The following is a 25,519-nucleotide window of genomic DNA, read 5'->3' as shown; positions in this document are numbered from 1 at the left end:
GAGCCATTGGGTAGGGAGGGTTGTTGTTCTACTATAAAACTGAGACTTTGACAAAAAAAAATATTGCTCATCCACCCGTATAGGACGGATGAGCTCTCAGCCCACCTGGTGTTAAGTGGTTACTGGAGCCTATAGACATCTACAGCGTAAATGCCGCCACCCGCCTTGAGATATAATTTCTAAGGTCTCAGTACAGTTACAACGGCTGCCCCACCTTTCGAACCAAAACGCATTACTACTTCACGGTAGAAAAAGGCGGGGTGGTGGTAACTACCCGTGCGGACTCACAAAAGGTACTACCACCATCTCGAGGTGGGTGGCGACATTTACGTCATTGATATCTATGAGCTACGATAGCCACATCCCACATCCACCCCACCATCCCACATCAGATGGGCCGTGAGCTCGTTCGCACATCTAAGGTTAAGAAAAATACAATCTAAGGAAGATATGATAATTAAAGATAAATAAGGCAGTTATATTGAATAATGGGGCCAAAGTCTAGAGGAATACACAAATTCATAGTCTAGAATATTTTCAAGCTAAACAAAAAAAAATACTAACCAGGCCCATTAATTTATTATTACATTATTAAATTACATTATTAAAAGCTTGCCGCTAGATTTAACCGTGTTAATTCAGTCTATATATTTGCTTTCTTCGTGTTATTTGTGTAAAGATCGGATTGTGTTATTTAATATAAGCATACAAACGTAACCCTATTGATTTTATTATACACAAAATCGCTCAACTATTCAATTCAATAATGCCTTGACAAAAACAAATTAAAGAATAGACAAAAATACAAGAGCTTTAGTCATTGATTGAATGAATACTAAAATTGACAGACAGTTGGATATTTTTTTTTATCAAATGAAATAAATCATAAAAATGAACGGCAAAAATATTAATAAAACATCGCACGTTTTCTGTTGATTGTAACTACTGTACAAGATATAAAATGGGACGTAAACTGGCTCATATAACAATAAAAATAAATTAGATAAAAGCGCGCAATGAAACTTTACCCATTACTCGGCTGGCGTAAAACACGCAGTTTCATGGATACGAAGGATTTAATTATTACAAATACTTCTACGGAACACCTAAGCTTGAACCTTTTACGGGCCCTCTAATCCCATGAGTTAATGTATCGAATTTATATAATGCAGTACCTGTTTGCTTTATGAAGATCCGAGAGAATTTTATCGGAATACCCCATTTCGGTTCGTTACACTGAAAAGGGTCAATTCACGTAAAGAACAAAAACATCCGTTAAAATGTTATTTGCCTATGGTTTTAAATTCAAATATACAGAGTGTCTCAATTGATTGCGGTTTATGAATAGCATTAGTTAGAAATGAAATATAAACAGATGCATTCATGAACAATATTTAAACACAACAAATACTGGCGGTAGGACCTCTTGTGAGTCCGCACGGGTGAGATCACTACTGTGCCTATTTCTACCGTGAAGCAATATTGCGTTTCGGTTTGAAGGGTGGGGCAGCCGTTGTAACTATACTGAGATCTTAGAACTTATATCTCAGGGTAGGTGGCGGCATTTACGTTGTAGATGTCTATGGGCTCCAATAACCACTTAACACCAGGTGGGCTGTGAGCTCGTCCACACATCTAAGCAATAAAAAAAAATTACGTTATATATGTCTATGGGCTCCGGTAACCACTTCACACCAAGTGGGCTGTGAGCTCGTCCTCGTCCACCCATATAAGCAATAAACTAACCAAACATGCAGGTGAGCGCTGCAGCAACATCAAACACGATTCACAAAACAAAGTAAGCCAACAAAACTCATCTCACATAATCCACAAAACGAACCGAGATATTTATATAGCGACAAAGTTGTATGATAATAATAAAGAAAGCACATTGTAAATGGCTACAGTTCAGAGTTCCTACGTTGGCCGTGCACTCGGGAGCTTCAAAATTACCGCAATAACGGTAATTGCAATTTGCTACAGAAACTACCGGTTGTCTTCATTTTCTTCCGGTCTAATGTTGATATACTATCATTGTATTATAAGAAGCGCCTGCTACTATAGTCGTAAGCGACTCATTTTGGTCTTTTCTTGACTATAATTTCGTTAATTCAGTTTTAAGAGTTTTTGCTATCTATTAAATTGTTACTATATACATAACCTTTCAAAATTAAACCAACATTCAATGGCTCACACTTAAAGACTTGGAATTATAATTGCATCCTGTGGTATGAGTTCTTCAGCATACAACAAAAGTAATTATGCCTTAATTGGCTTAGAAAAGCATAAATCAGTTTTTTTGCTTTGGTTTTGTAAAAGAACACTAAAACTAGACTTTGGATGTTTAATATCTTTAACGAAGATTCTGATGAATCTGATTAGAATTTGACATTGCACGCGGTAGGTGATATTACGAAACCATCAAGACTAAAGCACAGGTTTTTTTGAAGTTATTTTTTTTTTTTTGAAGGATTACTGATGGCCCGGAGGCCTTTCCAGTTTCACCAGGACAGGTGGGCGAGCAAAGGCTCAGCCAAGAGGGGTGGGATTTGCTAACAACTGCCCGAGCGCCTCCGAAGGAGACCTAACAACTCAAGAGCAATTGTTTCGCGAATGAATCTACTACCGGATCGGAATCGCGACCCGCTGAGAAGATCCGGCGAGAAACTCAGCGAGCTGATTCATGGGTTAGGTTGCACGGCGAACTCTTTGTCGAGTTCGACGAGTACGGTTACCGAGGTCCCTAAGCCTGCTCCTAGAGCTGAAGGCGTCTAGTGCAAAGGTTATTGGATCTGATGGATCCGTAAGGACGTGTCTAGGGCGTCGACGGTGACTGGCTCCTGCATGATCAGGATTCGGGGAGTAGTCAGCGGCGGCAACGATAAGGCGATTATCATGACGATCATAGCCTTATCGAAGTACCGTTCCGACGCTGACTTCATGTATTTCTGTATAGATTCGAGGCCCAGGTCGTCGTGTAGGTCAACGTTCCTCACGAACCACGGAGCTCCGACGGCTAACCTGCAAAAGCGGGATTGTAGAGATTGAAGGGTGTCTATGTGTGTGCGGGCCGCGTGAGCGAACACCACACTCGCGTAAGTCATGACGGGCCTTATGCAAGTTTTGTAAAGTGTCACCTTGTTCCGAAGGGACATTTTACTCCGCTTACAGATCATGGGGTAGAGTCTACCGAGAATAAACGCGGCACGGTCACGGACTGATTTTATATGCGGGCGGAATGTCATCGATGCATCCAGGGTAACGCCCAGGTACTTGACCTTCCTGGCCCAGGGTATGGATTGACTAAAGAGAGTAATCGGGGGTGTGAGATTCCTCCTCCTAATACGGGAGGAAATCCGTGTGGAGCTTCCCCTCTGAAATAGCACCGCAGTACTTTTCGCTGGGTTGATGTCTATGCGCCATTTTCGGAACCACTGTCCTAGGGCTAGGGCTGCGCTCTGAAGCTTCTTCGCGATTAGGGACTTGTTTCTACTGGAATAGTAAACAGTCGTGTCGTCGGCGAATAAAGCTAAATGGGTCGCCGGCGACCGGGGAATATCGTTAACGAATAAGCTAAATAGGAGGGGTGAGAGGACAGAGCCTTGCGGGACTCCAGCTGTGAGAGGTCGTGGGGAGGAGCGGGTTCCCTCGACTCGATATCGAAAAGAGCGGTTCGACAAGAAGTCCCGTATGATGAGCACGAGACTATCCGGCACACCCATGTTGAATAGTTTGAAAATCAAACCGTTGTGCCAGACTTTGTCGAACGCTTTTGCGACGTCGAAGAAGAGAGCTCCCGTGTATAACGGTTTTGGTCGATTAAGCGCCACAAGAATGTGCTCCGTGAGGCGGTGCACCTGTTGAACGCATGAGTGATTTGTACGGAATCCGAACTGTTCATCGATGAGAATGCCCTTGGATGAGACGAAGTCTCTGAGGCGTTTGTAGAGCAGACGCTCATACAGTTTGCCTAGAGACATGAGGAGGCTGATCGGGCGGTAGCTCGTCGGATGATTTTTTGGTTTACCGGGTTTATGTATGCCGATAACGTCCGCTTCTTTTCACACCGCGGGAAAGATACAGTTCGCCATAGCGGCATTGAAAATAGATGCCAACATCACGATGAGTTGGACGGGTAGAAGTTTAATAACGCTTTTGGATATACCGTCGGAACCGGGAGCCTTGCGAGGACGTAGGTCTTTGATCAAGTCTTTAACTTCCATCGGGGTGACGGGTGGTAACGCATCCGAGGGTGGCAAGGAGGCTCTGCGTTCTACCTCACTGTCTACTAATTCTACATGAACAGGGTCCACAGATTGAGTGCTGGGCGTACACTGGGTTTGCAATGTATCGGCCAGCAGCTCTGCTTTTTCGTCATCATCGAACGCCGCGAGTCGGCCTGAGGGGCCTACGAGGGGGGGCATAGTTACTACCGTATCCGATTTGAGAGTACGAGCTAAGCGGTAGGGCGCGGGCCTTTGGGAGGGCGCGAGTCCTTCTAAGAAATCAGACCATCTGGCATCTCGGACTTCGGCGATGCGAGACTTTACGTCGCGTTGTAGGGCACGCATTCGAATACGATTTTCCGCGGTAGGATACCTGTCGTAGGCGCGTATTGAGGCGTTCTTAGCTCTTAGGAGCTCCCTAATATCGTAGGACAATTTGAAGCGGTGAAGGAAGTCCTCCGCTACAATTCAGCCAGGCTGACGCCCAGCGTGTGCCAATCCACCACAGTCCTCGTGACGGGAACGGAATCGGGAGCGCGACCGAGCTTCATAACGACGGGACGGTGGTCTGAATCTAACTCTGAAACTACTTCGATCGAGTGTAAGCGCAGAGTTACGTTTTTTAATAACGCTATGTCGAGTATATCCGGGCGATGCGCGATATTTAGCGGGTAGTGAGTCGGGGTTAGCAGAGCGACGATATCGAAGGCGAGATCATCAACTAACGCGTCAAGCCGCCTGCCATTCGGGGTTGTGGTGTGTGAGTTCCACCTGATGTGTTTACAATTTAGGTCGCCCGCCAGAATGACAGAGCTTCCCATGCCGAGCAGCACCTCGATATCACTGCTTAGAACGATCTTATCCGGTGGAAGATAAACGGACGCGATAACGATCGGCGCGTGTCCCGTCAGTGAGATTCGGCACACTGATGCTTCGATATTAGCGAGCGCGGGAGGATCGAGCGGGACGCAATGCAGGGCTCTTCTATAGTAAATGACGGTGCCACCACCACGAGCAGAGAGCCTGTCGTTCCTGACCATGTTATAGTTCGCGATTTTAGGGTCACGGCGCGCGGGCTTAAGTAGGGTCTCCTGCACTAAAAATATATCAATTTGACGGTCACGCAAAAAGTCAGAAACCTGATCACGTTGATTTGCGAGACCGTATTTTGAAGTTATACTTCTTTAGGCGCGTTATGAAAAATTGATGAGAGTGAAATTTTATGATGCGCGCGCACCGTGACACAAAATTAACAGAATGAAGTTGCCCACTAAATCGCTCATTACAATACGACCGACGTAACTTGGCGAGTCTGAATATAGCCGCAGGTGAACTTTCGCGCATGTACACTCGTAAAAAAATGTTATTAGCATTCATTTTGAAGTTATTTAGTAATATAAATGACAAAATTATTATTTAAATGTAATTCATACTAAATATTATTAAATTATTAACGTTAAATATTTATTATTAATTATTTAATATTAGAAAAAAAAGAAATAAATTTAATAAAAATAATGTGTAACTTCTTACGCGCGTACATAAGTACACGCACCCTTTTTTATCTTAATTTCAGGTCGACGGGCGACAAAACAAGAAAATAACCTTAATGATTATTTACTAAAACATATCTATGTATTCTAAAATTGAAGCTACGTGTATAGATTTCAATAAGTAAATATTTCCGTCGCGTTTATCGAACAGTCGCTGAATAACAATAAACAAAAGCATTCGAAATCTGTAAACATCTACAATTAATCATTCCAAAGTATCGGCAAACTAAGTAACAGAAGTCTTACTAAATTTTTGTATCTTACGATAACGAAGTTAGAAGTTCGTAAAGTGTTTAAATTTGACGAGATAAGGTTTCTGAAATATTCACCCATTAAATTTAGACGAATCTTTGTTAACGAAACAAGTATGCAAATTCAAAAACTAAATTCTCCTACGCTTATTTTCAGGGAATACACGAAGACAAACAACTTCTACTGTGAGCAAGAAAATTTTACATTCATTAACATTATTCACTTTTTTTTTCGTTTTCACGTAGTCAAATGTATGAAACAAAATTCGATTGTAAATATGTTAAAACAGATGCCAAAACAAAAGGTTTGACTATTAGCACAGAAAGGCCTCCATTTGTTGCCCCCTACTGTGCAGAGCCGTAACTCTAAAGGCCTTATCTATCTCAAATAAGAGCACTTCATGTATTTCAGTACTACACTTAAGAATGATAAATTGTGACCTTCCAGCTAAATAGCTTCTTACTACTTCTTAGCTGTTCTCATTACACTTCGTCTTATTTCAACCACACAAAATTTTATCGTCTTTCTCACTGTACGTTCTTACTAATTTTTATTTAAGAAAAAAAGTTGTACCCCAAAATAAATGAAGATCTGAAGTTTTATGCTTCAGTATAATTTCACGCACGAATACCCTTATGTCATAGTTATCTCAAACACACGTACGACACGAGAAAAAGTAGACTTGCCAAAATTCGGAATACCGAATTATAATAAAGCTACTTACTGTCTATGACCGTGAATATCAAATCCCGTTGTACAGTTGTACTATCCAAGTTTAGTTAAAGGCCTTAAAGACACTAATGCCTGTCAAACAATTCCAGCACATGAGAATTAACTGTATCTTTCATAGTGCACACCAAATTTTCTCTATTTCGAAATTTGAATTAATCGACTTTAAGAAAACCAAACCCGCACCATAAGCCGTTGGAACCCATGCTCTAACTCAGATGTGTCAACGTGTCAATGACTCAACTCCATGCTGAACAGCATTATTAGATTAAATACTAATTAGTTTTCCTTGTGATGAGCTTGTCTAATTTAATACTGGTACCCACAGTCAACTAAACGTTACTGCAGTGGCTCACCTTGAGTCCAAATCTCGAAGTCTCATTGTTTTGCTATATCACCTACAGTTATTACTCTTCAAACCGACATCACCGAAATCACAGCACTAACTATTGATCACTATACTGATTTGTTTCTTTTATAAATAATAATTCTTGATCTAATGAACAACTATATATGTACGTATATAGATTAACCAGATATCTAAGCTACTAGATCTCGAATTAACTAAATTAATAAAAGAAACGATGTCACATGATCATCGTGCTAATAAAAGAAACTTGCTTACTTAAATATCTTAACTAATTAATGAAAACCAAACGTAATATTGTGGCAGAATTTACACAAGATATTGCTTTTTATTATAGAGGCGAGCTTAATTCATAAGTATTAAAATTGCAAACACTTATCTTACCTTACATTTTTATGTTCTACTAAATACTCACGCCATTCTATATATTAAAATTACTAGAACAATAAGAAGGTTAGGTTTTGTCACTCTCCCAATTATGCCAAAAGAAATATTTATATCAAATTTCTCATTATGCTCATAGTCGGCTCGAACGCCACTTGTTCACTTTCAAAGTATATAATGAAAAAATAGACTAAGCCACTGCAGTAATAGTAACGTGGAGCTTAGCTCACATTGTCTTCCATCACGGACAACAGAAATATCGTTATTTATTAAAGACAGCTGAAGCGCTCAAACAGTGATGGAACATTCGCATGTCGATAAATAAAAAAACAGTGAATTCTTGTGAGTAATGCTGTAGTTTGTATATGTTGTGTACAGAGATTTTGCACTATGCCATTTCGATAAAGCTATTCTATTCTACCGTGAAGCAGCAATGCGTTTTTTTTTTTTTTTTTTTATTGCCCTTGTAGGCAGACGAGCATACGGCCCACCTGATGGTGAGTGGTTACCGTTGCCCATGGACTTCAGCAATGCCAGGGGCAGAACCAAGCCGCTGCCTACCGCTTAATACTCTCCACAAGCCTCGTTTGAAGAAGGACATGTCATAGCGTTCGGGAAACACCGTGGAGGGGAGCTCATTCCATAGCCGGATGGTACGTGGCAAAAAAGATCTCTGGAAACGCACTGTGGATGACCGCAGTGGCTCCAGGTAGTACGGATGAACTCTACTCCGGTGGCGGGCGGTGCGATGGTAAAAACGAGATGCCGGTATCATCTCGAACAATTCCTCAGAGCACTCCCCATGGAACATACGGTACAAAATACAGAGGGAACCGAAGTCCCTCCGCAGACCCAGAGGTTCCAAACGATCCGTGAGATTGGGATTATCGACAATCCGAACGGCCCTCCTCTGTATGGAGTCAAATGGAAGAAGCTGGTATTTGGGAGCCCCGGCCCAGAGATGGGAGCAGTACTCCACGCGAGGCCGGACTTGTGCTTTATAAAGCAGAAGCCTTTGTCCAGGCGTGAAGTACCGCTTCGCTCTGTTGAGGACTCCCAGCATTTTGGACGCCAACTTGGCTTTGCCTTCCAAATGACTCCGAAACTGGACATCGCTCGAAATGTCGACCCCAAGTATCCCAATACTCTCGGAAGGTTGCAGGGATACTCCTTGGAATTGTGGCGCCATGACAAAGGGGTCCTTCTTCGCAGTGAACGCGCAAACTTGTGTCTTTAACGGGTTGAATTGAACCAAGTTCAATTCACCCCATTTGGAGACTCGCCCCAGAGAGCTCTCCACTTCAGACACAAGTTTTGATCGTCTCTCTTGCACCACGCTTCGAGAGAGACTCTGATGGCCGATATATCGCGCATCCCCCGTGCTGTCATCCGCATAGCAATGCATGCCATCAATAGACAGCATGTCATTGATATACAGGATGAAAAGCGTGGGGGAGAGCACCGAACCTTGTGGAACGCCAGCGTTAATGGTCATGGTATCAGAACAGTCACCGTCTACAACGACCGTGATGCTCCGCCCATCCAAAAAGCTAGCGATCCACTTGCAGAGACCCTCGGGGATTCCGTAAGATGGTAGCTTCGACAGAAGTGCCCTATGCCAGACCCTGTCGAAGGCCTTCGCGATATCAAGGCTCACAGCAAGAGCCTCGCCCTTGCTCTCCAAGGCTTCAGCCCACCTGTGAGTAAGGTATACAAGAAGATCGCCAGCTGAGCGACCGTGACGGAAACCGTACTGTCGGTCACTGATCAACTGGCGATCTTCAAGATACTTCAGGAGTTGTATATTTATAATTCGCTCCATCACCTTGGAAAGCAAGGAAGTTATCGCGATAGGCCTATAGCTCGATGGGTCCGACCGGTCACCCTTCTTGGGGATAGGGTGGACGTGGGCGTTCTTCCATGAAGACGAAACCCTGTTAGTGCAATAAGAGAGGCGATACAAACGCGTTAGCGCAGGCGTCAGCTCAGGGGCGCACCTTTTCAGAACCACAGCAGGAATGCCGTCCGGCCCACTCGACTTATGGACGTCCAGGAGTCGGAGTTCCCGCCTGACTGCACACTGTGTAAAGCAGATCTCCGGCAGGGAACTATCACACCGGGGGATGTTCGGTGGTGTGGCACCCCCGTCGTCCACAGTCGAGTTCGAGGCGAAGAGTTTGACCAGAAGGTCAGCCTTCTCTTTCGCACTATGGGCCAGACTGTCATCGGACTTGCGTAGTGGTGGGAGACTAGACCTGCAAAAGTTTCCTTCTGCAGCTTTGGCGAGCGACCAAAAAGCACGGCTCCCAGAGGGATAGCTTTTCAGTCGCTCGCCAATTCTGGCAACGTGCTCCGACTTCGGTTTGAAAGGTGGGGTAGCCGTTGTAACTATACTGAGACCTTAGAACTATATCTCAAGGTGGATGGCGCATTTACGTTGTAGATGTCTACGGGCTCCAGTAACTACTTAACACCAGGTGGTACTTGCGGCAGGCAGCGGCTTGGCTCTGCCCCTGGCATTGCTGAAGTCCATGGGCGACGATAACCACTCACCATCAGCCGCCGTATTCTCGTCTGCCTGCAAGGACAATAAAAAAAAAGGTGGACTGTGAGCTCTAACCACCCATCTAAGCAATAAAAAAAAGCTCTTTTCTTTATTAAGAATCAAAGTCTGTCAATACCTTTTTAAAACTGTTTAATTATTAATTGATCTCGGCAGAAACAGATTTTTTTGGCTTTGTAATTACAATTAAGAGTAGATAAATTGCGAAAGTCTGATCGAGGCCTACTGATTTTTCACCTCATTTAGACTCGCTGATTGAGTCGTTCCGATTCCAGAAACGTGCCCAAGGCGACGGATTAGCTTCACTATTGTAAGCCGCTGCGTACCCTTTCTAAATGCTTCTGCCCGAAGGCAGTATTCTAATCTTGTCTTACTTTGCTGAATAAACTTTTGTGAAAGAGCAAATTATGTGATACAACCGACTCAATTAATTCAGGTAAATCCCTGACAAACATTATGAAGGTATTTGAATAAAGGATAATACATAATTTAATTAAATCTATAAAACCTGTCACTGGTAGACCTTGTTAAATTTTATTACCTCAAAACAATGCATACCTTTAATAGTTGATTTTACTCAAAATAAAGTACTGAAAAAGACTAAATTATTTAATTAATATAAAAAAAGATACAATAAATCAATGATTATCAATTTTAATCAGATTTCAACTTTGTCATACTATCGATACTTTACGGTCCAACATTGAAGCATCACTAGCTTGACCGCCCTGTGAGCTCCAACAAATAGAGAATGGTAGTTGCAGTAATAATAGGCGGCCATGTAACAACCGGCAAAGCGTTAAAATTTATATTAAAAACAACCTCACTGACGCATCGCACGACCTCGAACAAAACATTTGAAACGCAACGAGTCGGAAGATTTTAATTTACAAAGCTCTCGGTTGTTTGAATTATATTACGTTTCCATGGAACCAGATTCCTGTCTTTAGCTTCGCAATTTAAAATATCGGCCCGACGATATTTTCACAATTTACATTACATCGCATATGTGTGTATTTGAAGCGTTGATAAATAAAATGTAATATTATATTTTACTGATCATTCTAAACCAAAAATATCCAGTTATACTGTACTACTTACTGATACTGTAGTATATTTTTCAGAATTCTTCTGTGTGAATAAAGTTATCTGGAAGAGATCGCTTTTAGCGATAAGCCGTCCATTTCTCAATCTATACCAGTTTACTGATTCCTTTCAAAGTAGATTATCTTTTTATTTGTAATAAAATATCCCCTCTCTCTTTTCTCTAAACTTCTCTAAACCACTGTCTGCCATATATCAATCACATGTTCAGCCTCAAGGTAGCTGTTATACCCAATGTCTCAAGCCTGGCTTGAACACAAAAATAAATAGAGCGTGACCATAACCAGGCTCCCCAGGTAGACCTAGGGTTGAACGATAAACTACATCATTTTAAAAAAAACTACTTCTCTTTATTCATTTCATCCTTAAACAAAGCTAATTAATATACAAGACCTTGACATTATGTTAAAATATTTTTACAGCGTTTGTCTGAAGGGCTCTTTCATACCTTTTGCCAAATCGACAGAAAGCGTGACCTACATACTTAAATATTGTATAACCTTGTATAACGTGTTCAAAATACATGAATATCAATTTAATGTTTTAAATATTTATGAGACCTCTTTGAAGTTTAATTTAACAAGCCGTATCCTCAACTAAATAAAAGGAGTAGTTTCTTTTAAATTTTTTAACTAAATTTAAATTTATATTGAATTAAAATGTTATTCTTAACAGACGCTGACAAGTACGTTTATAATTATATTACGTATATAATTTATTTGTTTTATTCCGAGATTGTAGTTATTATTTTTATTTAATTCTGGTATAAATGAAATGTCAATGAATGTAATATGGATGCAAAATCTGAAGTAAATGAAATAAATAAATAAATAAAAAACAAACGTGTGGCACTCGAGAACTGCCGCGGTAAAGCTATTGCATAGCTTTTTTTTTATCAACTTGTGCAATTGTAATTAGACAATGATAATTTAATATTAAAACAATAATAAAACAAAACCACGCTATATTAAACATTAATAAAAGCAAAACATTAACTGTCCCCTCCACACTCATAAGCTAGACCGCGCGAGAGAGAGATGGGCAGACTTTTCATGATGCGCATGCAGTGTGACGTCACGCCACGCGCTTATTCACAAACACTACACAAGCGCAACGTGTGAATGTGTTGAACGCGAGCTACATGGCAGGCGGAGTGAGGGTGTTAGGTTTTTTACGTACGGAATTTCATGATTCGGTCGCGGCGCTCAAGGCCCACGATAAAAGCTATGCAATAGCTTAAAATAAATATGTAATTCGATTCATACTTTTCTAACTTTTACATTTTAAAACAAAAATAAAAGAATCATCAGTCACTGTTGCGAATAACAGAATAACCAAGAAAGGTAACGTAGGGCACGATCTACAAAACGGACAAGGAAAATAAATGAAGGTAATCACATTAATTAGACGCTAACTTCACCAAGTTTACGCGTGGCTGTAACTCACACCGTAATCCTACACACAAGACTTCTAATTGTTGTACCGACCTACATAACTCGAGTGCGTGTAAATAAGGAATTATTACGAATGAAACTACATAGATTATAACGGTTATTATAACGTTTTTTCAGCAATAAAAAAACGTTTAGACAAGAAATCATATTAATGCCACAAAATTGAAAATGTCTCGTTAGCTAATTTATCGTTTTGTAAAACGACGTATTGTTTGTGGAACAGCCTACGAACGATTGAAACAAAATATTCAAATTATTCGTAATCACTTCGTACCAACTGGCTTTAATAAAGCATTGCAATTATATATTTATTGTGATAGGGTTGTTTTGATCTTTGATTGAGCCATTAACTTGATTGCTATACTTTGGGAATTCAGTACTAAAAGTTGGGTAAAGTGTTTTAATTAACGTCTTAACTCGGTGCCAGCGAGCGGAGTACTATGAAGTTTACGAATTAACTGAAATATCCGCTGCGCTCTCGTACAGTGTTGATTTAAAATATTTAAAGAGTTTTTTTTTTTACTTGATTCAAGTCGCTTATTTCACTCGGCATTCGTAACTATTAATTAGTTTGCCTCGCGTTACGGATTTGTATTGAATTTTTTTTATTTCAGTCTCCTTCTCCTTGCACTCATTACTCAAGTTTCATTTAGCAAACTCCATTCATTTGCAACTTTGTTATTTAAGCTGCAATTATTCATTTAGTTTAATACTTCAGTCGTTCAGCCTTACGAAATGCTGTAGATTTCAAGTTTTTTTTTTTTTTTTATTGCCTTTGTAGGCAGACGGGCATACGGCCCACCTGATGGTGAGTGGTTACCGTCGCCCATGGACCTCAGCAATGCCATGGGCAGAGCCAAACCGCTGCCTACCGCTTAATACTCTCCACAAGCCTCGTTTAAAGAAGGTTTTTTTTATTTATTGAAGGTGATCGCCGTAAGCCTTTTGATACCCAAAACAGATGAGCCGCGTGATATAGCCGATGTATCGTGGACATTTATTTGATAAAGCGTATGTAGGACGTGACGAGAATGTAATAACGGAACATTATGTACCACGCCAATCATGGTCACAGATTTAATATGTGAGCCGAATACCTGGCGTCTTGTCTCATGGCATCACATTAACATCTATTAACAACTGTAGTCTGATTATGCATTTGTTTGGGTCGGCGAATGATTAATATCAGATTAATCTAGTTTCATAATTACATTAATTACAAGTACGTATTGTTTTTGGGAATGATCATCAGTTTTCGCTTATTTTCTTTCGATTACGGTCTCACTGACTATTTCTAGAATTTTAGCTTATCTTTTCTGACACGAGCTCAATTTTGACAAGTATATCTCCTCAAAAATTTCGAAATAGGAATTCCGTATTTTGTTTTCTACATTTAAAATTTTCAATGTTAGAAGCATAGTATTTTTCGTCAATATTAAAATATCGACTAACCGAATATGTTAAAGGCAAAACTGTAATTAATGAAAAATTCACTATCCAGACTGCGTACTTTAAACATATTTTTACAGTTAAACGATAGCTTAAGAGGATCACATACAAATTTAGAATCGATTTTTTTTTCGAAATATTCGATTTCGTCCATGTTCCACTTCTGTAGATAAGTACCATTTTACTTACTTAGTACTACGCGTCTCTACAAGAATCTCCACCACATTCTTACGTAAAATTTTCGAGTTTTTTGGGCACATTGTGAGGAAAAACGGTGACAATCTCGAAAAAACTGCTCAACTCCGGCAACGTTGAAGAGCCCAGGAGGCGTAATCAAGTTAAGACGACATGGGACTGCAGCATCGCTGTCGCTATCCACTGCGCAGAGGACAAGAGCGAATGGAGGTACATAGTCCAAACAAAACTGCTCCGTTAAGGTCACGACCCTCAGCGCTGAGGAACACGATACAAGGAGGAGGGGTAATTTAGTACTTATGTACGTATTTTATTAGAAAAAATGGCTTAAGTCATACGTACGAATGAATTCCACTATAATCGAATAGCTTCATGCAATCAAATCCGCAAAATATATTTATATTATTTGCGTGACTTCATACGATTGAGACATAGACATAGACTTTGTCTCTCAAGATGGGTTGCAGCATTCGCGTAATGTTGTCTTTGGATTCCGATAACCACTTAACGGAACTAGCTAGACCAGGAGCTGCTTCACTAGTCCACGTAATAAAAATATTACAAAAAAAAATCAAATGAAAAACTCGGTCATTCCTAAAGTATAAACTGAAATTCGGACTACTCTTTTGTTAAAACTAGACGATGACCGAGCTTTGCTGGGTTTTTTTTATAACGCCATCTTGTTGTGTCTTTAAAGCGGTTAGTTGCCCTCAATTAAGAAAAATAGTATTATTATTCGCCAATAGATGTCGGGAAGAGTTGATTATTGAAAACACAAATAAAACAACATTTTCTGAAAATAAATCGTAGCTAGATCGATTTATCGCCCCCGAAATCCCCTGTATACTAAATTTTATGAAAAACGTTGGAACCGTTTCCGAGTTTCAGATTATATACATATACATATATTAATATACAAGAATTGCTCGTTTAAAGATATAAGATACACGAAGCCCTTACGGCTACAGTGCGTACCAAAATGTTGATAAAAACATACAGCACTCGAAAAACAAAAGCGTCCATTAGAAGCGTCGTATAACAGTTAGAAATTTAAATTCGAATCAAAAAATACTGCAATACTAGTTGAATTTAAGTAATTAGAACAGAAACGCACAGCAATTAAACCCGACAGCGTATCTTAAGTAATTCTAGTTTTTTTCTGCTGTTTTCATATACTTTAGATTTACTTTAATTAAAATAAAAAAATTACTACTATTGTTATTATAATTACTTTAGGAAGTCGTCGTGGCCTAAAGAATAAGTCGTCCGGTGCATTCGTATCGTGCGATGCACCTGTCTTCGAATCCCGCAGGCGGGTACCAATTTTTGTAATGAAATACGTACTTAGCAAATGTTCACTATTGACTTCCACGATGAAGGAATAACATCGTGCAATAAAAATCAAACCCGCAAAAAATATAATTTGCGTAATTACTGGCACTAGGACCTCTTGTGAGTCCGCACGGGTAGGTACCACCGCCCCGCCCGCGTTTCGGTTTGAAGGATGAGGCAGCCGTTGTGACTATACTGAGACCTTAGAACTATATCTCAAGGTGTGTGGCGCATTTACGTTGAAGATGTCTATGGGCTCCAGTAACAACTTAACACCAGGTGGGCTGTGAGCTCGTCCACACATCCAAGCAATAAAAAAAAGAAAAAAAATACTAACATAGTCCTTAAGTTATTTGTAATACTATGTAACACTATACATGTGAAACTATGAGACTATGATGTCTCGAAATAAAATATTTTAATTTTATTTATTTATTTCCATTAGACAACGAGTCCAACTGGTGTTAAGCCCATTTCATTCATCGTATTTACAGGTGGCGAAACGTATAAGATTATTAGATGCAATACGGAATGAGTAATAATTCATATCTTATATAGTGTAGCATTAATGATACCATACTAAGGCAAATCTAAAAGCAAAGCAAAGCAAATTGAAAACGTATAACCAGTTTAACGTTTTTATCTAAAGATTCAATTGCAATTCAATAAAGCTTCAATTTTAGCAAAAGTTCATAAAGATGAACAAACAATACTATTAACATTGCCAAAGCAAAGGCAACATATTATTGATTTATTTATCTGACACTGTTAGCAAACATGCAAAACTATAACGTTTCCATAATAAATATATTTAATTACCTATGAGCTTCCCGGTGGAAGATAATTTCTTAATAAATAGTTACGTTTACATAAAGGAAGTGTGGCGGGAACATTATATGGGCGTAATGGATTAAGCGTGTAAGTTTCATTTAGAAGCTTTAGCTTGTGCAGCTAAATAATAAAACGGGAAGAGTTTTCATTCGGCACGTTTCAGTTTTAGAAACTTTTTATAAAAACAATAATTTTATAAAACACATTTTTTCAGAACGTAAAATAAAAATACTAATAATTACTTATGCGCATTGTCTGTATGTATGTCGCCATCCTTTATTGTGTCTATGTGCACCACTAGACTTATTGTGTGTACGTGTAGCACCATCCTTTGCCATACGTATAAATATGAAATATAAAAATACGTATTGTTACGAGCTGGGGTTCGGGATAAATAAAATTCCACCAAACTACAACTAAAACTGTATTCAACACTTAGAATACTTAAAACACTTTAAAATTCTTAATTCGCTTCTTCCACTTCGCTTCAGGTAACCCGTTCGCTGCTGCGCTTCGAGTAGTCCCGATTACTAACTGCGTGCCATCTCTGCAACGCGTTTATAGACACCGACACCACATCCCTAGAATTATCGAGAATATTCCACACATCTCTAGTATTGTTTTTCCGCTATATGACAATAGATGGCGTTGTACTTCTCGAGCGTTCTAGGCGCTACTAGATCATTCGATATTCGTTCGACTATTCGGCGATAGATGGCGTTACTCTTACCAGCGTAACAGTATTAAATAATAACAGTCACGATTTTGTTATTTTCAACGAGCTTAAACTATTAATTAAGATAAATTAATTCAGATGCACCATACGTCCGCGCCACAAACAACATCGGTTAATATGTAAATCATAGAAAAAGCCTTTTGTAGCGAGCGAACCAACGGATGCGCTTTCAAACTCCCATTAACATAATATATTCCAGCCTGTCAATGCTGGCCTTAAATTTCGAGGGCATTACTTTAGTGCGTTGCCAATCGCGAAAAGTGATCACGTATTTTTTTAACGTCATCGAGTCGATTCCATCTAGTTTAATAATGTCATAGCCAGAGTCGAGATATCGGAGAAATACATCGCCCTACGCTCGGATTTCTAACAATAATTCATTTCATGCGTGGAGCTCTTCGAAAGGGGTGAAATGTATTATGCAAGATCTATGCAGGAATATTAACATTTTATGTGACCGCTTCCTTAACCTTATAAATATATACATATGTATATGTCGGGGCAAGGGCCACTATTTAGTTAGCTAAAAATAGTTAAACTTAACTGTTTCCTAAATATTACGCAAGTCAACTGCTTAAAACGGTATTCAAGAGAATTCATGACTAAGCTACCCCCACTTTCTACTATGAATACTAGTGACTATATACAGCCTACTGAATTTCTCGCCGGATCTTCTCCTAGGGCCGCGTTTCCGATCCGATGATAGGTTCTGCGAAGCACTGTAGGGTTAGTGTCAGGTATGAGCCCGTGAGCTCACCTACTTGTTAACTACCTACTCTTATCGGCTAAATAATATCTGAGATATTCTACAATTGTAATTGGCTAGAGGAAATCACGCAATATTCTGTCAATCTAAGGATATGACCTCGGCCCCGTTCTAGAATAGTTTAAAGTACTACTTTGAAACTATTCGTTCGTAGTACCTTCATTATATTCTCCAACATAGTCGTATCTGCTATAAGATGTTTTTGGCGTGTTAGTACAATAACCGTTTAACCGATTTCTACCGTGAGGAAATCCTGAGTTCCGATTTAATTGGTATCGGTCAGTTATTTTAAAGATATTTTTTTGTGTAATTGCTGATAATAATAATCATAATAGGCCATAGTAATCTAATTCTTCTAATTCTTCTGGTCGCGATGTATGTTACAAAAAATTAGATAAATGCTATTTAAGACAATAGAAGGTAAACTTATTATAATCATTTTTTATTAGCGTCAGAAAAATGGACATCGACATTTATACACTAGAAGACTTTGTTTGCTTAAAAATAATTTGCTTGCTCTTTTACTTGCATACAAAGTTGTTAATGAGTTTTAAAAATTAAGAAAACAAAGACAAAATGGAACTGCATGTAATGAATGCGTTATGGTTATCGTTTAGTGACTTTGACACAACTGTCTCAATTATTATCATTTCATTGTAATATACAGGTATTCATTTAGATTTACTGCATCTTTGACGAGTTCGTTCACCTTTGTTTTCGTATTTGTCACCTTTTGTTCGTGAACGGTAAAATTAATACTTGTTAGTTCGTCGTGATTTAAAAATAAAATAATTCCTTATTTCAACTCATCAAATCATCAAAAAAAAAAAAAACTTTTTAGTTTTTTTTGTATCAATTTTTAATTTTAACAAGTTGAAACAAAAAAAATTAATTGTACTATTACTATTTATTAAGATGTTCAATTAATTGTTAAGACTTGTGAATCGGAGCAATCTCGAGGAGCATCTTGAGTATATAAGTCCCACTTACACATGCTGATGCTAACGCCTGGTGGCTTTGCCTATTTAAGTCCCAAAGTGGTCACGCATTCTTCTCTGAAGAAATCAATAGCCGCTAATGAACTCTCACAAATATATCGAGATGGGATTTTACAAATTTTTTCCTCGACTTAAACGTGAGTTGCCCCACGACACCCGACGACAAAAAAATCTGTTCGTATTTTTGGATCTATAGATTCTGGTAACAAAACAATATAATCGAGTTTATTCTCAATTGAATAAATAAGCAATTGAAGAACCAACACTTATTTCTCATAATCTCAGTCAACGTTTACTAATCAGCCTTTCAAACCTCAACCTCGGGCGGAGTACTATACAAACCGATATTCACTGTTCAGTCGTTTCGATTTATTTAACGTTGGGACCGAGAGTCCTTAATTACTTTTTTGTTTGAGCTTTAAAACGAAAGTAAGGACATTGTTAAAGAAGATTCGAGGCTTAGGCGTGCAAATTGAAATAGTGCCCTCAGTTTATCAAATGGAATGTTTGGTCTTGTAAAATTTACTCGATCCAAATTAGTTTTAAACTAAGCCCTATTTAAATTGAAATCGGAGCGTACCAGACACTTATTCGGCTAACCTGCCAGACACTTATTCAGCTAAATCACATAATTGTACAGCTTTATTATCACTGTTCTTTGAATCAAAATACAGTCAAATAATATTTATATCAGTGAATAGGAGTAGCACAGCCGCGTCTGGTTTTCGTAATCTCTGATTTTTATTTTAGGAAAATACAAAATTTTGTTAATGCAATTCGTTATTTCGATCACGTAGGACTTTTAATAGCCGACAGAACCGGCCTCCGCTCCGGATTAAAATGTCAGTTACAGAAGACTTAATAATAAAGACCTTTTTAACATTTCGCGTTGTATGAAATGAGCAAATCAAAATTACAACAAAATTCAAGTGTCGTCTCCTACATGCGATAAGGAGAATAACTCATTCAAGCCTCGTACTGTGATCGCTTCGATCAAGTTTAAAGTAAAATTTATATTGCTTAAATGTTACGATGTTGGTTATAGAGTACGTAAGTTTAATAAATTATCGGCAAACTGCGCTGAAAAGAACTTAAACACAATACCAGGGCGGCGACTCGCAATTTTCTCCCAGTGCCGGCAGTACGTATTTTACTGCTCTGCTTACCCGTTCATTTTTAAAATACGATGTTCGACAAATTCACTTAATGCCGCGTTAAATGAACCGTGTTCGCATAATAAAAGATTTTATACTCAAAACGATTTCAGAACGGACGATATTTCCGTGAAACGAGAAAATACCGCGCTCCACGTCAACGCTTCGTCTCGTCTCTAGTGACGTTGGAATCTTTTTTTCGCACTTCAATTGCTACGGATTTCGAGGAAATAAAGTTAGAAAAAACACCACATACAAATAGCGTTCAGCTTACCTAAATACTTCGCTTGAAAAGTGAACTCAGACTTTTCAAAATAGATATCAAAGCACTGTGTTATATTTATCTTATACCTTTAAACGAGCAATTCTTGTATATTAATATATACTGATATAATGTGAATCTCGGAAACGGCTCCAACGATTTTCATAAAATTTAGTACACAGGGGATTTCGGGGGCTATAAATCGATCTAGCTACGATTTATTTTCAGAAAATGTTGTTTTATTCGTGTTTTCAAGAATCAACTCTTCCCGACATCTATTGGCGAATAATAATACTATTTTTCTTAATTGAGGGCAACTGACCGTTTTAAAGACACAACAAGATGGCGTTATCAAAAAAAAAAAACGAGCAAAACTCGGTCATCATCTAGTAATCATATTTAAAAAACCCCAGTGACTCTTAAGAGATCTGCAATAACGGAGTTAAGGATATTAGTTAATAAAGGTGAAATAAATACTACGCTTTTAGCTCAAAGCCGTTTGCTTGAAAGAACATAATTACTCCGAAAAGCGACGCCAGAAAAAATCCTCGCTAACTTTTTTTATTTCAATGAGCATGTCAGTGGAAGCTCATCATCAAAGGATTGCATAGCTTAACTTTTATCGCAGTTTCGCTCATAAAAAGAATTCAGATTTTAAACGTTCTTTTTTCACTGTTTTACTCTCTCAATGAATTTCAAATAAAGTTTCGCCGCTTGAAACGCTACTACTATGAAACAAATAATACTAGAGGTCCCGCAGTAGTCGAAATTCGACTATAATTAATTGGAATTGTAAGTTTGTACACTATTATGATTGTATTATATACTTCTATAATCACAAATTTCGCCAAGACTACACTATAAAAAATATTAACAAAGACAAACAATATTTAATCTATTCTCAATTTGACAACAGACGGCAAGAACAAAAGTTTGACAATAAATAGTATGCATGCGTGTGTGCGTCAAATACATGGTATGTAGTATGTGTAATGTTTTCTTTATTGATTTAATGTATCTTTTATGCATTATTTTAAAAAAATATTAGCGTTGTGCATTTCTTCGCTATATTCTCTATAGTGTGGAAAATTTCATACTCCTCCGTTCGCGCGTTTTTCGTGAAAAGGGATACAAAGTTTTTGCTTCGCGTATTAATATATAGATATAACGAGACGCACTTCACTTGTACGAACGTATTAAACAGTTTATTGGATTCGCTGAGGAGTATTTCTTTTTTTTAAGCGGTTGTCTATAGGGCTTTAAAAATGGAACAATGTAAGTGGATTCGGTTGTACGCAGAACGACTGATCCCAGAGGCCTTTTAACGCATAAAATATTCTCACATGGTTTATTTCCGTATGTTCGTTTTTCAACCCTTTGTATTTGTGAAGTAGGTACGGTGTATATTATTCAGGATCCATGTTCTTGAAACGTGATGGTACGAGTCAAACATTACACGATAATATTTACCTAATTTCAATTTTAACTTTTCGTTTCACAATTTTTTTTTATTGCTTAGATGAGTGGCCGAGCTCACAGCTCACCTGGTGTTAAGTGGTTACTGGAGCCCATAGACATCTACAACATAAATGCGCCACCGAAACAAAATTATTTTTATTTAGTTCCGAGCATTTTCATATTTATCTACCTTGAGATATAATTTCTAAGGCCTCAAGTATAGTTACAACGGCTGCCCCACCATTCAAACCGAAACACATTACTGCTTCACGGCAGAAAGAGGTAGGGTGGTGGTACCTACCCGAGCGGACTCACAAGAGGTCCTACCACCAGTATGAAATCTATAAAATCTTCGTCGGTAAGCTTTGTTGAAGGGTTTATTTTATTTCAGTGGTGGAAAGTTATAGAGGTGAGAGCCTCGAATTGTCCCACGTGCAAAGAAACGACATGGGAACTTATTACTGCATCGCAAGCAACGGGGTCCCGCCCACTGTCAGCCGCCGTTACCAAGTCGAAGTTCATTGTAAGTTATGTTCAATATTCACCGTGAGGAAGATAATTTATTGCTAGTGCATGTTCAATTTGTATACTTTACTATCCTTGTAGATTATATAAATAACCATGGGAATCCGTAATGAAATTTAATTAAATTTTTAATTTCTTTTTTTATTGCCCTTGTAGGCAGAACAGCATACGGCCCACCTGATGGTGAGTGGTTACCATCGCCCATGGACTTCAGCAATGCCAGGGGCAGAGCCAAGCCGCTACCTACCGCTTAATACTCTCCACAAGCCTCGTTTGAATAAGGACATGTCATAGCGCTCGGGAAACACCGTGGAGGGGAGCTCATTCCATAGCCGGATGGTACGTGGCAAAAAAGATCTCTGGAAACGCACTGTGGATGACCGCAGTGGCTCCAGGTAGTATGGATGTACTCTACTCCGGTGGCGGGCGGTGCGATGGTAAAAACGAGATGCCGGTATCATCTCGAATAATTCCTCAGAGCACTCCTCATGGAAAATACGATACAGAATTCAGAGGGAACCGAAGTCCCTCCGCAGACCCAGAGGTTCCAAACGATCCGTGAGAATGGGATTATCGACAATCCGAACGGCCCTCCTCTGTATGGAGTCAAATGGAAGAAGCTGGTATTTGGGAGCCCCGGCCCAGAGATGGGAGCAGTACTCCACGCTAGGCCGGACTTGTGCTTTATAAAGCAAAAACCTTTGTCCAGGCGTGAAGTACCGCTTCGCTCTGTTGAGGACTCCCAGCATTTTGGATGCCAACTTGGCTTTGCCTTCCAAATGACTCCGAAACTGGACATCGCTCGAAATGTCAACCCCAAGTATCCCGATACTCTCGGAAGGTTGCAGGGATACTCCTTGGAATTGCGGCGCCATGACAAAGGGGTCCTTCTTCGCAGTGAACGCGCAAACTTGTCTCTTTAACGGGTTGAATTGAACCAAGTTCAATTCACCCCATTTGGAGACTCGCCCCAGAGAGTTCTCCACTTCAGACACAAGTTTTGATCGTCTCTCTTGCACCACGCTCCGAGAGAGACTCTGATGACCGATATATCGCGCATCCCCCGTGCTGTCATCCGCATAACAATGCATGCCATCAATAGACAGCATGTTATTGATATACAGGATGAAAAGCGTGGGGGAGAGCACCGAACCTTGTGGAACGCCAGCGTTAATGGTCGTGGTATCAGAACAGTCACCGTTTACAACGACCGTGATGCTCCGCCCATCCAAAAAGCTAGCGATCCACTTGCAGAAACCCTCGGGGATTCCGTAAGATGGTAGCTTCGACAGAAGTGCGCTATGCCAGACCCTGTCGAAGGCCTTCGCGATATCAAGGCTCACAGCAAGAGCCTCGCCCTTGCTCTCCAAGGCTTCAGCCCACCTGTGAGTAAGGTATACAAGAAGATCGCCAGCTGAGCGACCGTGACGGAAACCGTACTGTCGGTCACTGATCAGCTGGCGATCTTCAAGATACTTCAGGAGTTGTATATTTATTATTCGCTCCATCACCTTGGAAAGCAAGGAAGTTACCGCGATAGGCCTATAGCTCGATGGGTCCGACCGGTCACCCTTCTTGGGGATAGGGTGGACGTGGGCGGTCTTCCATGAAGACGGAACCCTGTTAGCGCAATAAGAGAAGCGATACAAACGCGTTAGCGCAGGCGTCAGCTCAGGGGCGCACGTTTTCAGAACCACTGCAGGGATGCTGTCTGGCCCACTCGACTTATGGACGTCCAGGAGTCGGAGTTCCTGCCTGACTGCACACTGTGTAAAGCAGATCTCCGGCAGGGAACTATCACACCGGGGGATGTTCGATGGTGTGGCACCCCCGTCGTCCACAGTCGAGTTCGAGGCGAAGAGTTTGACCAGAAGGTCAGCCTTCTGTTTTGCACTATGGGCCAGACTGTCATCGGACTTGCGTAGTGGTGGGAGACTAGACCTGCAAAAGTTTCCTTCTGCAGCTTTGGCGAGCGACCAAAAAGCACGGCTCCCAGAGGGATAGCTTTTCAGTCGCTCGCCAATTCTTGCAACGTGCTCCGATTTCGCCCTGGCAATAACCTTCTTGTAGAACCTGGAAGCGGCATTATATTTCCGCCGTTATATAAATTTTAATATTTTAATAAGAGCTTCTTAGGTGAACAAACTAGATATTTTAGTCTTTTTTTTTAGTGCTTAGATGGGTGGACGAACTCACAGCCCACCTGGTGTTAAGTGGTTACTGGAGCCTATAGACATCTACAACGTAAATGCGCCACCCACCTTGAGATCTAAGTTCTGAGGTCTCAGTATAGTTACAACGGCTGCCCCGCCATTCAAACCGAAACGCATTACTGCTTCACGGCAGAAATAGGCAGGGTGGTGCTACCTATCTGTGCGGACTCACAAGAGGTCCTACCAATAGTCGTGGTTCATTCAACGTTATGCGTTTACCGAAGTTCGTATCTACAGACCTCATAACTATCCATCCATCTTTGAGAAACAAAACGATTTTTTTTTTATTATTCACATATATAATCAATAACGAACTGCTTCAAATTTTTTTTTCATGTTAATTAAACATCATCAAATCGTTGTGTAATTTTGTAATCACGCGTGAACTTTTAGGTAAAGTTTTTTTTTCTTCGTGTGTTTTTAATAGTTATACCACAAGTGAAAGTGACGAACCAACTGGTGGGAGCTCCGCTGGGAAGCGACGTAGAACTGCAGTGCTACATCGAAGCCTCTCCGAAAGCGATGAACTCTTGGTCTCGGGAAGACGGTAACTATTCATCATGATATGATTGAACGTTTAAACGTAAATAAATTGCAAGAAATCATCTAAAGAATACTAGCTGACCCGGCAGACTTCGTAGTGCCTCAATCGATAAATAAAAGACATAAGCTTTTTTATAAAATAAACTTAAAACAAACAAAAGGAATCCTTCCGACGGGGGACACATCAAAGGAAAAACAAAATTGTTATTTTTATTTAATTCCGAGCATTTTCATATGTATGTACCTTTCCAACTTTCTCTGGACTTCCACAAATAATACAAGACCAAAATTAGCCAAATCGGTCCAGCCGTTCTCGAGTCTTAGCAAGATTAACGAACAGCAATTCATTTTTATATATATAGATATATACATATAGATTTATATCTAATATTTATTTTACAAAATTCGGAATCCGACCATAATCA

General features: G+C 39.7%; 1 protein-coding gene across 1 annotated transcript in view; it reads left to right on the top strand.

Moving 5' to 3' along the window:
* The window catches only part of LOC114241341 (lachesin), a 120,425-nt gene that overhangs the window by 87,987 nt on the left and 6,919 nt on the right, over window positions 1-25,519 (top strand). Inside the window, exons 6-7 of the mRNA XM_028172149.2 lie at window positions 22,205-22,336; window positions 24,979-25,098. Of these exons, the coding sequence (XP_028027950.2) occupies window positions 22,205-22,336; window positions 24,979-25,098 (252 nt within the window). The remainder of the gene's footprint in view (window positions 1-22,204; window positions 22,337-24,978; window positions 25,099-25,519) is intronic.

Source organism: Bombyx mandarina, chromosome 06, assembly GCF_030267445.1.
Source record: "Bombyx mandarina strain Sakado chromosome 06, ASM3026744v2".
NCBI lineage: Eukaryota > Metazoa > Arthropoda > Insecta > Lepidoptera > Bombycidae > Bombyx > Bombyx mandarina.
Note: the sequence above shows the minus strand (reverse complement) of the source record. Positions and strands in the feature narration are given on the sequence as shown.